Here is a 16,518-nt window from a genome sequence, read left to right as displayed (position 1 = left end):
AGGCACTTGGCATATTTTGGAATCCTTTTGTAATACTTTCCTTGCATGTGATATTCCCCTGAAAAGATCATAACATGATCACATGACAATACTAATCAATAACATAGATAGTCTTGAAAAATATATAACTTACATTACTTTTACATCTACAAATACACGTGGTAATAAGGGCAGATAACTCTAATATACTGTAATACGCTGATAGTACTACACATATAACCTAACCTCACATTTGTGTACGATTATTATTTGTCCCATTAAATTGATACTCACTGAGACAGTTGAACTCTCATCTCCTTGATCCACTGTGCCATCGCCGTTTCTCCTTCCTTCCATCTCGCCATCCCTGCATCATACTGAATGCTTGAATCTTCAGTTGCTGTAGGAGCATGATATAGAATGGATATTCACCTTTAAATAACAAAAAAATATTTTGCCATAATTGATTTTTTTAACATAAAAGGAATCATCCATTTGTGAGATGAATAAAGAATTACATGTATGTATTTATCTCAACTGTTTCACGTGGTCAATTAAAATGTATGAATTGTACTTTATATTTTATACTATAATCGTGTAAAGCTATGATATACCCTAAATCATTTATATTCCAAGTTTAACTGATCGATATACCTAGGTATTATATTTTGTTATTTTTTACTTTAATCCTTCACGTTGACGACGATGATGCCTCCGCCAACACATAACGTACGTGTCGTCTTTGCGATTCTCTCGCAGGCAACACAAACATCCTCGATACTCCTAGGGGTAATTTCACTGTCGTTATATCCACCCCTGGACTATATTCCTAAGGAAAACGGAAGGTAGTAAATAGAAAAAACAGACCAATGACAGTCCTTCAGGGCGTCCTTTGAATCAATGTCATACAGTCAGCCAAAGTGTACCGTTATACAAGTCTTTTGATGTTCTTCAAAGGATCAAACCGCATACAGCGTTCAGTTTTGCTATGACATATTCCAGGGTGACCATGTCTGCTACATATCGCTGTGATTATAGATAAACTGTACCTTTTGGAGTGTATTGTATGTCGATATGTCCCCACATAGAGCCACTCGTCCATACTGTTTCATTTGTTTTAGTGCTGTTGGAGTGAATTCGCCTCCTACCTACAAAAATAATCATAGAAAATGGAAAACCCTATTCTATCTGAGTATGTTGTCTCAAAATGTGGGTCCATTTTACCAAAAAAATTTGATGATATACTGCAAATTGGCATTAGAGAGGGAAATTCTTTGTTTCTAATATAGAAGAAAACTAAATTATTTTTTTGCGGGAAGGATATTTTTGCGTTTAATTAAAATTAATGAAAAAAAATCATTTACATATTTTTGAAGTAAAAATCGCGAAATGCCTAACCAGCAATATAACTGATAATATATCATTTACATTGTCGAAGAAACAATCAAATCCATCTGGGGCGGCCGCCTTCAGAGCCTCTGATAGATCCACCTTTTTGTAGTTGAGAACTTCATCCAATCCTAACTCTTTGAGCCATTTGCATTGTTCATCAGTTCCGGCACATCTTACCAATTTACAACCCTGTTTTCATACAATAGCAGATGATTCAATGATTTATGATATTTTGTATAGTAATTGTAATTGTCGGTTTTAGGTCTTTGCTACAGTAATATTGTATATAGGAAATAAATCATTTTGGTTTAGGTTATAATTTTGTATGTTTGATTTTACTTCTTTCTTCTAGCCAGCTAAAACCCACGTTATTTACCCGTATGTACTATCTATATTACTTTCAATCATAAATCCGTACTTTCCTCACTTGAAAACAAATATTGTTAAAGGTTTTTTTACAACATTTACATTGTATACACTAAGCGTGTCTGTGCGGGTCACCACTCAGTGGAAACCTTGCTTGTTACAAGCATTTCTATTGGTTGAACAATTATGTTATCATTTCATAGCGTTCGTAACGCGTCTCTGATTGACTGAAATAACGGCGCAAGGATTTCATAGGAAAACATCCTCAATAATTTGAAACTAATATATAATAGGAATGAGCTTAAATAGAGTTTTAGGTCATCTGACCCGAAGGTCGTGCGCCCTCCGCCGTGAGCCGTGTGCCGTGCGTAAACTTTTCATTCAAACGACTTCTTCTCAAGAACCAGAAGATCCAGGGTACTGATATTTGGCCTGCAGCATGCTTGGATGAAGGGCTACCAAGTTTGTTCAAATAAATGACCTTGACCTTCATTCAAGGTCACAGGGTCAAATAAGTTAAATTCTTTAAACGACTACTTGAGAATAACTAGGAGGCCTAGAGACCTGATATTGGGCATGTGACACGCTTGGATCCCAGGTTTACGACGCGAAAAAAAAAAAAAAAAAAAACTAAAAATACTGAAAGGTGGTTTACTTAGCCCTGTATCCCATTTCCAGAAAAGGGGGTGATTAATTGTAAAATGATCTGAACACCACAAAAATCATCCGATCTGAATATGTTTTAGCTTACATTGAAGACAATTCCTTACTAATCACTATTGTATATGATATGATGGGATTATGGGCGAATTTTATTTCAAATCGAAAGTTGAATTACGAGGATTCGTGTAAAAATCGTTAGTCGGAAAGTACGCGCTACATCCTCAGGTCACGATTCCCTAATGAGGACAGACCGAATAAAATCGCCATCCATTCAACGAATGCAACCCTTGAAGTGCAGATCCTCAATATAAACTCACTTATAAAAATCCCTTAGCGATCCACACGCTCCGTTTATTGTTTATTGTCATGCAGAACAGATGATCACCGATCTCGGTCATTTTTCGTCTGTCGTCTCCGATTTGATACAAGCTCTCTGATTGGTCCACTCGCTCCTAGGAGTCAATCAGAGAGCTTGTATCAAATCGGAGACGACAGACGAAAAATGACCGAGATCGGTGATCATCTGTTCTGCATGTCAATAAATGGAGCATAATTGTGCCTTCTTGTTTGCCATTAACTAAAACAAATAAACCAAGCAATACAATGTCACGTGCAATACAAACCAAGCAATACAATGACACATGTATTACAACCCAAGCAATACAATTACACGTGCATTACAAGCAAAGCAATGCAATTACACATGTATTACAAACCGAGCAATACAATAACACGTACATTACAATACAAGCAATACAATTACATGTGTATTACAAACCGAGCAATGCATTTACACGTGTATTTCAAAACAATCAATACGATTACACATATATTACAAACCGAGCAATACAATTACACATGTATTAAAAACCGAGCAATACAATTACACATGTATTACAAACCGAGCAATACAATTACACGTGTATTACAAACCGAGCAATACAATTACACATGTACTAAAAACCGAGCAATACAATGTCACGTGCATTACAAACCAAGAAATACAATTACATATGTATTACAAAACAAGCAATACAATTACACGTGTATTACAAACCGAGCAATACAATTACACGTGCATTACAAACCAAGCAATACAATTACACATGTATTACAAACCGAGCAGTACAATTTCACGTGCATTACAAACCAAACAATACAATTACACATGTATTACAAACCGAGCAATACAATTACACGTGTATTACAAACCGAGCAATACAATTTTACGTGCATCACAAAACAAGCAATACAATTGCACATGAATTACAAAACAAGCAATACAATTACACATGAATTACAAAACAAGCAATACAATTACAAATGTATTACAAACCGAGCAATACAATTACAAATGTATTACAAACCGAGCAATACAATTACAAATGTATTACAAACCGAGCAATACAATGTCACGTGCATTAAGAACCAAGCAATATAATTTCACATGCATTGCAACCCAAACAATACAATTACACGTACTTTGCAAACCAAGCAATACAATTACATATGTATTAAAAACCGAGTAAAACAATTACACGTGTATTACAAACCGATCAATACAATTACACATGTATTACAAACCAAGCAATACAATTTCACGTGCATTACAAACTAAACAATACAATTACACATGTATTACAAAACAAGCTATACAATTACACATGAATTACAAACCATGAAATACAATTACACGTGTATTACCAACAAGATAGTCAAAACTTACCCCGTCATCCCCATGGTACCAAGTGCTAATGATAAGGGAAGATCACCTAAATCTGGCATCGGTCCGATCCCCTGAAGCTGAACATTTGTAATAAGGGTGTGACTGCGCCATCTAACAAATGTACGGACGACGCAATCTATGGGATAATAGGCGTTCTTACTGGCAATTACTCTGTTACATCCATATTTATGTATTTAACTATTCTACTATGGAATCCATGGTCTATATTGATGTCAGAGCTTTAAAGGACATTGCGCGCTAGCGCATTATGAAATGATTGTCTGCAAATCTCTGGCATATATATAGACTAAAGATTCCATATAGGGATTGGATTTCGTTTTTATGTTAACCATGCTTGTATGGAGCAATTCCTCTAAGAATATATTCTATGGGGCGCGTTAGCGCCCCATATTGAATATATTCTTAGAGGAATTGCTCCATACAAGCATGGTTAACATAAAAACGAAATCCAATCCCTATATTTACACTCACACTACTTTTTATTTATATTTTATGCAATAAAATCGTCATTTGAAAGTGACGTAATTATTCAATAAAAGTCGGTCAAAAGTGGGAGGAGCTTACTCAATTGAACAGCGAATGGTGACGCTTCACGTAAGGTAGAATTATTCATCCGCGAAGACAAAAAATTCAATATTTTAGTGTAAAATAAACATGACAAACAAAGTAAATTTCAGAGACAATTTTATTTAATCAGATCAGAACTTTAAATATATATTCAATTTTGCTAAAAGTTAATATATAGCGTAATAACATAAAGAATTTGTACACGGCCACATGTGTGAACTCGGTGACCGTTATTGTGCAGCGAGGCGAAGCTGACGCACGCTTACACACTTAAGTTTGCCAAAGTTGGCAAAACACCGATTTTCAAGTAGCTCAATGTGTTTGAGATGTCGTCTGACTTGACGATATTACATCCTTGGGAGCCATGTGATTATATAATCTACGCTTAGATCCATATCGCCATCGATAGATGAAACAAATTCACTTGTGTTCGATGGATATGTACAATGTATTTGTGGTGACGCGTAACTGTCAACACGTGGATTATTAGCGGTGCATGTTTTATAATACACATGATTAAATTCTCAAAGAACAAAGACAAGAGGATATGTTTATAACTGACCTCTATCAGAGGGTCTCACGCCCGTCCATCCCAAAGACTCGATCGTAGGACGAACATAGGCACAGAGGTAATGTTTACATTTGACAACCATCATTTTTAACAAAAATGAAAGCACGCCGCCCCGGTCGGGATATTTTTCCGTTTCTTTATACAATTGTTAATTTAAAAATTGTTTGAATCATATATAAATATAAAACATGTATATGTCGTTTACATTTTTCCGAAATTCTATGAAAAACAACAATATACACGTAATGTTGCGTCAAAATGTAAACAAAGCCATGTGTTTCTTTTAAAAAAAAGTAGTCCTTTTACGTTGCACAGAACATTTTCATACGCAAGTTCAAAGTTCAATGTTACCATGCAGTTATGGTAAACAATATCGGCTAGTATTAGCATATAGTGACCAAGCCTAGCAAGTGTAAATATAGGAACATAGTTTAATACTTATATTTACATTATTAACTCATATTGGGTGCGTTAAAATTGTTAAAGTTAGACCAGAAAAACCGTTTATCAACGGTGATTTAATCAACAAGATGGAACAGCTATTTTGATGTGATCAGTTGGCGCCATAACGGTCACGTTTTTCGGTGTCAGTTATATCCTCATAGACTTCGCTTTGCTTTTTTTTAAAGATAGTAGAGCTGACGCGCTTGTTTTTAGATGTGTAAAGCTGTAGAAGCGGACTCATCATTCGAATTTATTACTGATCATTTTGGACTTACTTTGAGATCTGTTTCCTGGGCATACATTTGCCGGGCACCAACATTCCCGTCTCAGCTATCCTGTAAGGAAAGGTACCATGGTTGCGGTGTGATCAATTGATAGAAATGGTCCGGAGTCATCATCATTTGTGACCTTAACTATTTATTGTGTGAAAATCAAAGCAAAAGGTAAAAGTAAATGCGGAAGGATGAAAATGTCCTGGCATCATTAACTATCGTTTTGAATACGCTTAGCTGGTGCAGTTCTTACTACGTGTTTCTAAAGCGTTTAGTATTTCTTATACAGGTTTCGGTTACCTTTTGACACAATAATTGTTTTCTTTGCTATATACGGATGAAACAGTATGTTGTATGGTTGTGAAGTATAAAACTCGTATGCCAAAAGAACTGTAGAAGAGTTAGAATGAACACAGTGATATGGGTATAGTCGTTGTATAGGTCATCCTAAAACGTCCTCCTCATAAGTGACTGTTCAATGCTTAGGATCGTTTGATTTATGGGGAGAGGTGGAAAGACGGAACTTATTGTTCTGGAACAAACTGTGTATTGGTGGTGCTAATTTTTGGTGGAAAACATTTTTATTTCATGTACTAGACAATGTCGATTGTTGGAATGCAACACTTCAAGTACTCAAATAGGATTTCTTCCTCTTGTATATAGAATATTTATTAAATTCAACATAGATTTTTAAAATAATGACTATATCTTAAATGTATTTGTGCCACCAGCGATGTGCTGGAAACATTTCATTAACAGGTTTTTATATGAATTTTATTTTTTTAAGATGGAATGAAACGCTGAGAGATGGTGATGAAATTATAAGATATAACGTCATCCACTGTAATCCTGGAGTAAATCCTGTATTATTAGTAAGTCAAATACAAACCTGTCGTCAGTATTTATGGGATTTAATAGAATTATTTAAATATTCGATATCATGTGTGACTGAAGTCGTACAATGTAAGCTTTGTGGTAAAACAAGTAGTGATAATTTTATGCATTTTATAATAGAATATCCACGGTTATATTCATAACTCGTTATAGAGTAATGGATAGCGAGGTGAATACGATAGAGGTTATGTACAGTTTTCAAATACAAGTATTGAAGAACAATGTTGTTTTTTACTTAGTGATCGTTCATTTTTTACCCGAGTTGCATAATAACGACTCTCGAGTTTCTTCACGAACCCCCCTTGTATATTCGATAATCCAAAATACAAATATTTCTATTCCATGGCCACATATTCGTTTTTTAACATAGCAAGCCTGGGGTTTTACAACATTTTGTGACCCTCGAGTAGAACATCGTTTATGCTTCATATCCACATATGAAAGAGTCTTTGTACAGAGTTTTAAATATTACATTGCATTGATTGACCACCACTTGCAAAGCAAACAAACAGCCAACCTTATTCAGGATCTTCATTCGGCAAGTATTTTGTACGTATTACACTGTACCATAAGGTGGGTATTTTGTCCTGGCCTAGCTGCCTTCTAAACCCGTCGTAAGCTATGGTAAATTGATATATATCAGAAATAGAACCGGACCTAAGACACTACCTTGTGGTACACCACTAGTCACATCTACTAGTCCAGAAGTTTCACCATGAATAACAACTCGTTGTTGTAAGTTGAATAAGAAGTCTTCTATCCACTGCAGTATTTTCCAGTAAAAACCTAACCCAAAAGTTCTTGAAGTAGATGTTTATGAGGAATTTTATCAAAGGCTTTACTGAAGTCAATATAGATTGAGTCGATCGATATAGCTTCCTTTGTCTATGGCTTATGCCAGTGTTCAAGGACTTCCATCATGTCAATAGTACAGGATTTACCAGATCTGAAGTCACGTTGATGTTTTGTAAAGAGATGATTCCTGTCCATATGATCTACAAGCTTGTCCCTAATCATTCTTTCGAGAATTGTTCCTGGGATTAAGGTCAGACTTATTGGACGATAGTTCTCCACTTTATTGGGATTCCCACTCTAATGTAAAGGAGTCACATTTGCAATTCGCCAATTGTCTGGAATGTTCCCTTTATCTAGCGATTTCCTGAATATAATTTCCAAAGGTTGTGATATTTCATTTGAAGTTTAACAAGAAGTTTAAGGTGGAAGATGTCAGGTCCTGGGGATTTATTTAAGCATTAAACTATCTTCCTATGGCATCTATGGTCTATATAGATGCCAGAGCTTTGTAGACAATCTTCATAATGCGTGCTAGAGGGCCTTCAAACACTGTAGCATATATTAAGAGTATTTGGTTCTGAGTTGGAAATATCAGTTTATTGATGAAAATCTTCCTTTTATTTGACTGTAAAAAGTTAAAGAACAATTGCTCATCAGTCAACTGTATGCATCTCTAATTTTAACATTTATTGACGATGATATTCAAGTTGTAACTCTGATTTTAACATTTATGCATACAATTATATATTACTTGTCAACATGTATAAAACTAACATTACATTCCGGAAATATCATTCAAATTTAATTTGAATTCAAAACTGTAGAGAGAGGTTTTGTGGCAATCCGGCAAAGTGTACAATCATACATTAAATATACAAGAATGTTACTAATATCTGCATATGTAACCAATTCAAGTTATTACAGCAATCGCCTAAATATAGTCAGATACTAGTGTACAGAAACCTGTAAATGTTAGCAAATACAACCTCGTTGATACATTTTAATTTTTACTATCTAATAGTACAAAACATATTTTAACTCATCATATATGTTTCTGAATACATGGATATATGATTTTGATGGAAATTAATGCTTGTAAAATAATGTGAGTTTAATATGTCCATGTTTATTGATGAGGATATTCAGGCCCTGACTCTTACGAATGTCCATAATTATTGACGAGGATATTCAGGTTCTAACTCTGATAAATGTCGATGTTTATTGACGAGGATATTCAGGCTGTAACCCTGACAAATGTCCATGTTTACTGACGAGGATATTCAGGCTGTAACCCTGACAAATGTGCATGTTTACTGACGATGATATTCAGGCTGTAACTCTGACAAATGTCCATGTTTATTGACGAGGATATTCAGGCTGTAACTCTGACAAATGTCCATGTTTACTGACGAGGATATTCAGGCTGTACTTCTGACAAATGTCCATGTTTACTGACGAGGATATTCAGGCTGTAACTCTGACAAAAGTCCATGTTTACTGACGAGGATATTCAGGCCCTAACCCTGACAAATGTCCATGTTTACTGACGAGTAAATTCAGGCTGTAACTCTGACAAAAGTCCATGTTTACTGACGAGTAAATTCAGGCTGTAACTCTGACAAATGTCCATGTTTACTGACGAGTAAATTCAGGCTGTAACTCTGACAAATGTCCATGTTTACTGACGAGGATATTCAGGCTGTAACTCTGACAAAAGTCCATGTTTACTGACGAGGATATTCAGGCTGTAACTCTGACAAATGTCCATGTTTACTGACGAGGATATTCAGGCTGTAACTCTGACAAAAGTCCATGTTTACTGACGAGGATATTCAGGCTGTAACTCTAACAAATGTCCATGTTTATTGACGAGGATATTCAGGCTGTACCTCCGACAAATGTCGACGTTTATTGATAAGGATATTCAGGCTCTAACCCTGACAAATGTTCAAGTTTATTGACGATGATATTCAAGCTGTAACTCGGACAAATGCCCATGTTTACTGACGAGGAAATTCAGGCTGTAACTCTGACAAATGTTCATGTTTACTGACGAGTAAATTCAGGCTGTAACTCTGACAAAAGTCCATGTTTACTGACGAGGATATTCAGGCTGTAACTCTGACAAAAGTTCATGTTTACTGACGAGGATATTCAGGCTGTAACTCTGACAAATGTCCATGTTTACTGACGAGGATATTCAGGCTGTAACTCTGACAAAAGTTCATGTTTACTGACGAGGATATTCAGGCTGTAACTCTGACAAATGTCCATGTTTACTGACGAGGATATTCAGGCTGTAACTCTGACAAAAGTCCATGTTTACTGACGAGGATATTCAGGCTGTAACTCTGACAAAAGTCCATGTTTATTGACGAGGATATTCAGGCTCTAACTCTGACAAATGTCCATGTTTATTGACGAGGATATTCAGACTCTAACTCTGACAAATGTCCATGATTATTGACGCGAATATCAGGCTGTAACTCTGACAAATTTCCATGTTTATTGACGAGGATATTCAGGCTGTAACTCTGACAAAAGTCCATGTTTACTGACGAGGATATTCAGGCTGTAACTCTGACAAATGTCCATGTTTACTGACGAGGATATTCAGGCTGTAACTCTGACAAATTTCCACGTTTACTGACGAGGATATTCAGGCTGTAACTCTGACAAAAGTCCATGTTTATTGACGAGGATATTCAGGCTGTAACTCTGACAAAAGTCCATGTTTATTGACGAGGATATTCAGGCTGTAACTCTGACAAATGTCCATGTTTATTGACGAGGATATTCAGGCTGTAACTCTGACAAATGTCCATGTTTATTGACGAGGATATTTAGGCTGTAACTCTGACAAAAGTCCACGTTTATTGACGAGGATATTCAGGCTGTAACTCTGACAAATGTCCATGTTTACTGACGAGGATATTTAGGCTGTAACTCTGACAAAAGTCCATGTTTACTGACGAGGATATTCAGGCTGTAACTCTGACAAAAGTCCATGTTTATTGACGAGGATATTCAGGCTGTAACTCTGACAAAAGTCCATGTTTACTGACGAGGATATTCAGGCTGTAACTCTGACAAATGTCCATGTTTATTGACGAGGATATTCAGGCTGTAACTCTGACAAAAGTCCATGTTTACTGACGAGGATATTCAGGCTGTAACTCTGACAAATGTCCATGTTTACTGACGAGGATATTCAGGCTGTAACTCTGACAAAAGTCCATGTTTACTGACGAGGATATTCAGGCTGTAACTCTGACAAAAGTCCATGTTTACTGACGAGGATATTCAGGCTGTAACTCTGACAAATGTCCATGTTTATTGACGAGGATATTCAGGCTGTAACTCTGACAAAAGTCCATGTTTACTGACGAGGATATTCAGGCTGTAACTCTGACAAAAGTCCATGTTTATGACGAGGATATTAGGTACCTGAAAAGCGTTATGACGAGGATATTCAGGCTGTAACTCTGACAAATATCCATGTTTACTGACGAGGATATTCAGGCTGTAACTCTGACAAAAGTCCATGTTTACTGACGAGGATATTCAGGCTGTAACTCTGACAAATGTCCATGTTTATTGACGAGGATATTTAGGCTGTAACTCTGACAAAAGTCCATGTTTACTGACGAGGATATTCAGGCTCTAACTCTGACAAATGTCCATGTTTACTGACGAGGATATTCAGGCTGTAACTCTGACAAAAGTCCATGTTTACTGACGAGGATATTCAGGCTGTAACTCTGACAAAAGTCCATGTTTACTGACGAGGATATTCAGGCTGTAACTCTGACAAATGTCCATGTTTACTGACGAGGATATTCAGGCTGTAACTCTGACAAATGTCCATGTTTACTGACGAGGATATTCAGGCTGTAACTCTGACAAAAGTCCATGTTTACTGACGAGGATATTCAGGCTGTAACTCTGACAAATGTCCATGTTTACTGACGAGGATATTCAGGCTGTAACTCTGACAAATGTCCATGTTTACTGACGAGGATATTCAGGCTGTAACTCTGACAAAAGTCCATGTTTATTGACGAGGATATTCAGGCTCTAACTCTGACAAATGTCCATGTTTACTGACGAGGATATTCAGGCTGTAACTCTGACAAATTTCCACGTTTATTGACGAGGATATTCAGGCTGTAACTCTGACAAAAGTCCATGTTTATTGACGAGGATATTTAGGCTGTAACTCTGACAAAAGTCCATGTTTATTGACGAGGATATTCAGGCTGTAACTCTGACAAATGTCCATGTTTACTGACGAGGATATTCAGGCTGTAACTCTGACAAAAGTCCATGTTTACTGACGAGGATATTCAGGCTGTAACTCTGACAAAAGTCCATGTTTATTGACGAGGATATTCAGGCTGTAACTCTGACAAAAGTCCATGTTTATTGACGAGGATATTCAGGCTGTAACTCTGACAAATGTCCATGTTTACTGACGAGGATATTCAGGCTGTAACTCTGACAAAAGTCCATGTTTACTGACGAGGATATTCAGGCTGTAACTCTGACAAATGTCCATGTTTACTGACGAGGATATTCAGGCTGTAACTCTGACAAAAGTCCATGTTTACTGACGAGGATATTCAGGCTGTAACTCTGACAAAAGTCCATGTTTACTGACGAGGATTTTCAGGCTGTAACTCTGACAAATGTCCATGTTTACTGACGAGGATATTCAGGCTGTAACTCTGACAAAAGTCCATGTTTACTGACGAGGATATTCAGGCTGTAACTCTGACAAAAGTCCATGTTTATTGACGAGGATATTCAGGCTGTAACTCTGACAAATGTCCATGTTTACTGACGAGGATATTCAGGCTGTAACTCTGACAAAAGTCCATGTTTACTGACGAGGATATTCAGGCTGTAACTCTGACAAAAGTCCATGTTTACTGACGAGGATATTCAGGCTGTAACTCTGACAAAAGTCCATGTTTACTGACGAGGATATTCAGGCTGTAACTCTGACAAAAGTCCATGTTTACTGACGAGGATATTCAGGCTGTAACTCTGACAAATGTCCATGTTTACTGACGAGGATATTCAGGCTGTAACTCTGACAAATGTCCATGTTTACTGACGAGGATATTCAGGCTGTAACTCTGACAAAAGTCCATGTTTACTGACGAGGATATTCAGGCTGTAACTCTGACAAAAGTCCATGTTTACTGACGAGGATATTCAGGCTGTAACTCTGACAAATGTCCATGTTTACTGACGAGGATATTCAGGCTGTAACTCTGACAAAAGTCCATGTTTACTGACGAGGATATTCAGGCTGTAACTCTGACAAAAGTCCATGTTTATTGACGAGGATATTCAGGCTGTAACTCTGACAAAAGTCCATGTTTACTGACGAGGATATTCAGGCTGTAACTCTGACAAATGTCCATGTTTATTGACGAGGATATTCAGGCTGTAACTCTGACAAATGTCCATGTTTACTGACGAGGATATTCAGGCTGTAACTCTGACAAAAGTCCATGTTTACTGACGAGGATATTCAGGCTGTAACTCTGACAAAAGTCCATGTTTACTGACGAGGATATTCAGGCTGTAACTCTGACAAATGTCCATGTTTACTGACGAGGATATTCAGGCTGTAACTCTGACAAATGTCCATGTTTATTGACGAGGATATTCAGGCTGTAACTCTGACAAAAGTTCATGTTTACTGACGAGGATATTCAGGCTGTAACTCTGACAAAAGTTCATGTTTACTGACGAGGATATTCAGGCTGTAACTCTGACAAAAGTCCATGTTTACTGACGAGGATATTCAGGCTGTAACTCTGACAAAAGTCCATGTTTACTGACGAGGATATTCAGGCTGTAACTCTGACAAAAGTCCATGTTTACTGACGAGGATATTTAGGCTGTAACTCTGATAAATGTCCATGTTTACTGACGAGGATATTCAGGCTGTAACTCTGACAAATGTCCATGTTTATTGACGAGGATATTTAGGCTGTAACTCTGACAAAAGTCCATGTTTACTGACGAGGATATTCAGGCTGTAACTCTGACAAATGTCCATGTTTACTGACGAGGATATTCAGGCTGTTACTCTGACAAAAGTCCATGTTTATTGACGAGGATATTCAGGCTGTAACTCTGACAAAAGTCCATGTTTACTGACGAGGATATTCAGGCTGTAACTCTGACAAAAGTCCATGTTTATTGACGAGGATATTCAGGCTGTAACTCTGACAAAAGTCCATGTTTATTGACGAGGATATTCAGGCTGTAACTCTGACAAATGTCCATGTTTACTGACGAGGATATTCAGGCTGTAACTCTGACAAATGTCCATGTTTACTGACGAGGATATTCAGGCTGTAACTCTGACAAAAGTCCATGTTTACTGACGAGGATATTCAGGCTGTAACTCTGACAAAAGTCCATGTTTTACTGACGAGGATATTCAGGCTGTAACTCTGACAAAAGTCCATGTTTACTGACGAGGATATTCAGGCTGTAACTCTGACAAATGTCCACGTTTATTGACGAGGATATTCAGGCTGTAACTCTGACAAATGTCCATGTTTACTGACGAGGATATTCAGGCTGTAACTCTGACAAAAGTCCATGTTTACTGACGAGGATATTCAGGCTGTAACTCTGACAAATGTCCATGTTTACTGACGAGGATATTCAGGCTGTAACTCTGACAAATGTCCATGTTTACTGACGAGGATATTCAGGCTGTAACTCTGACAAAAGTCCATGTTTACTGACGAGGATATTCAGGCTGTAACTCTGACAAATGTCCATGTTTACTGACGAGGATATTCAGGCTGTAACTCTGACAAATGTCCATGTTTACTGACGAGGATATTCAGGCTGTAACTCTGACAAAAGTCCATGTTTACTGACGAGGATATTCAGGCTGTAACTCTGACAAAAGTCCATGTTTACTGACGAGGATATTCAGGCTGTAACTCTGACAAATGTCCATGTTTACTGACGAGGATATTCAGGCTGTAACTCTGACAAAAGTCCATGTTTACTGACGAGGATATTCAGGCTGTAACTCTGACAAATGTCCATGTTTATTGACGAGGATATTCAGGCTGTAACTCTGACAAAAGATCGTCTAGGATATTCAGGCTGTAACTCTGACAAATGTCCATGTTTACTGACGAGGATATTCAGGCTGTAACTCTGACAAATGTCCATGTTTACTGACGAGGATATTCAGGCTGTAACTCTGACAAATGTCCATGTTTACTGACGAGGATATTCAGGCTGTAACTCTGACAAAAGTCCATGTTTATTGACGAGGATATTCAGGCTGTAACTCTGACAAATTTCCATGTTTACTGACGAGGATATTCAGGCTGTAACTCTGACAAAAGTCCATGTTTACTGACGAGGATATTCAGGCTGTAACTCTGACAAAAGTCCATGTTTACTGACGAGGATATTCAGGCTGTAACTCTGACAAAAGTCCATGTTTACTGACGAGGATATTCAGGCTGTAACTCTGACAAAAGTCCATGTTTACTTGACGAGGATATTCAGGCTGTAACTCTGACAAATGTCCATGTTTACTGACGAGGATATTCAGGCTGTAACTCTGACAAAAGTCCATGTTTACTGACGAGGATATTCAGGCTGTAACTCTGACAAAAGTCCATGTTTACTGACGAGGATATTCAGGCTGTAACTCTGACAAAAGTCCATGTTTACTGACGAGGATATTCAGGCTGTAACTCTGACAAAAGTCCATGTTTATTGACGAGGATATTTAGGCTGTAACTCTGACAAAAGTCCATGTTTATTGATGAGGATATTCAGGCTGTAACTCTGACAAAAGTCCATGTTTATTGACGAGGATATTTAGGCTGTAACTCTGACAAAAGTCCATGTTTACTGACGAGGATATTCAGGCTGTAACTCTGACAAAAGTCAACGTTTATTGACGAGGATATTCAGGCTGTAACTCTGACAAAAGTCCATGTTTACTGACGAGGATATTCAGGCTGTAACTCTGACAAATGTCCATGTTTACTGACGAGGATATTCAGGCTGTAACTCTGACAAATGTCCATGTTTATTGACGAGGATATTTAGGCTGTACAGTGACAAAAGTCCATGTTTACTGACGAGGATATTCAGGCTGTAACTCTGACAAATTTCCACGTTTATTGATGAGGATATTCAGGCTGTAACTCTGACAAATGTCCATGTTTACTGACGAGGATATTCAGGCTGTAACTCTGACAAAAGTCCATGTTTACTGACGAGGATATGCAGGCTGTAACTCTGACAAAAATTCATGTTTACTGACGAGGATATTCAGGCTCTAACTCTGACAAAAGTCCATGTTTACTGACGAGGATATTCAGGCTGTAACTCTGACAAAAGTCCATGTTTATTGACGAGGATATTCAGGCTGTAACTCTGACAAATGTCCATGTTTATTGACGAGGATATGTAGGCTGTAACCCTGACAAAAGTTCATGTTTACTGACGAGGATATTCAGGCTGTAACTCTGACAAAAGTCCATGTTTATTGACGAGGATATTCAGGCTGTAACTCTGACAAAAGTCCATGTTTACTGACGAGGATATTCAGGCTGTAACTCTGACAAATGTCCATGTTTACTGACGAGGATATTCAGGCAGTAACTCTGACAAATGTCCATGTTTACTGACGAGGATATTCAGGCTGTAACTCTGACAAAAGTCCATGTTTACTGACGAGGATATTCAGGCTGTAACTCTGACAAAAGTCCATGTTTACTGACGAGGATATTCAGGCTGTAACTCTGACAAATGTCCAT

General features: G+C 37.4%; 1 protein-coding gene across 1 annotated transcript; it reads right to left on the bottom strand.

The window, feature by feature from the left end:
* Positions 1–289: 289 nt before the first annotated feature.
* LOC138305100 (prostaglandin reductase 1-like) lies at positions 290–6,031 on the bottom strand. The gene is made up of 5 exons (XM_069245499.1): positions 6,005–6,031; positions 1,408–1,560; positions 1,029–1,127; positions 713–808; positions 290–379 (listed from the first exon to the last, which is right to left on the bottom strand). The coding sequence occupies exons 1-5, from the start codon at positions 6,029–6,031 to the stop codon at positions 290–292; spliced, it is 465 nt and encodes a 154-aa protein (XP_069101600.1).
* Positions 6,032–16,518: the final 10,487 nt, after the last annotated feature.

Source organism: Argopecten irradians, chromosome 12 (genome assembly GCF_041381155.1).
Source record: "Argopecten irradians isolate NY chromosome 12, Ai_NY, whole genome shotgun sequence".
NCBI classification, from domain to species: Eukaryota; Metazoa; Mollusca; class Bivalvia; order Pectinida; family Pectinidae; genus Argopecten; species Argopecten irradians.
Note: the sequence above shows the minus strand (reverse complement) of the source record. Positions and strands in the feature narration are given on the sequence as shown.

Coding starts and splice junctions, on each gene's coding strand:
- LOC138305100 (XM_069245499.1), bottom strand. CDS start 6,031: ATGTATGCCCAGGAAACAGATCTCAAA. Junction 809..1,028: donor CATACAATACACTCCAAAAG/GTACAGTTTATC, acceptor CGTTTTCCTTAG/GAATATAGTCCAGGGGTGGA. Junction 380..712: donor GAGAATCGCAAAGACGACAC/GTACGTTATGTG, acceptor ATGCTCCTACAG/CAACTGAAGATTCAAGCATT.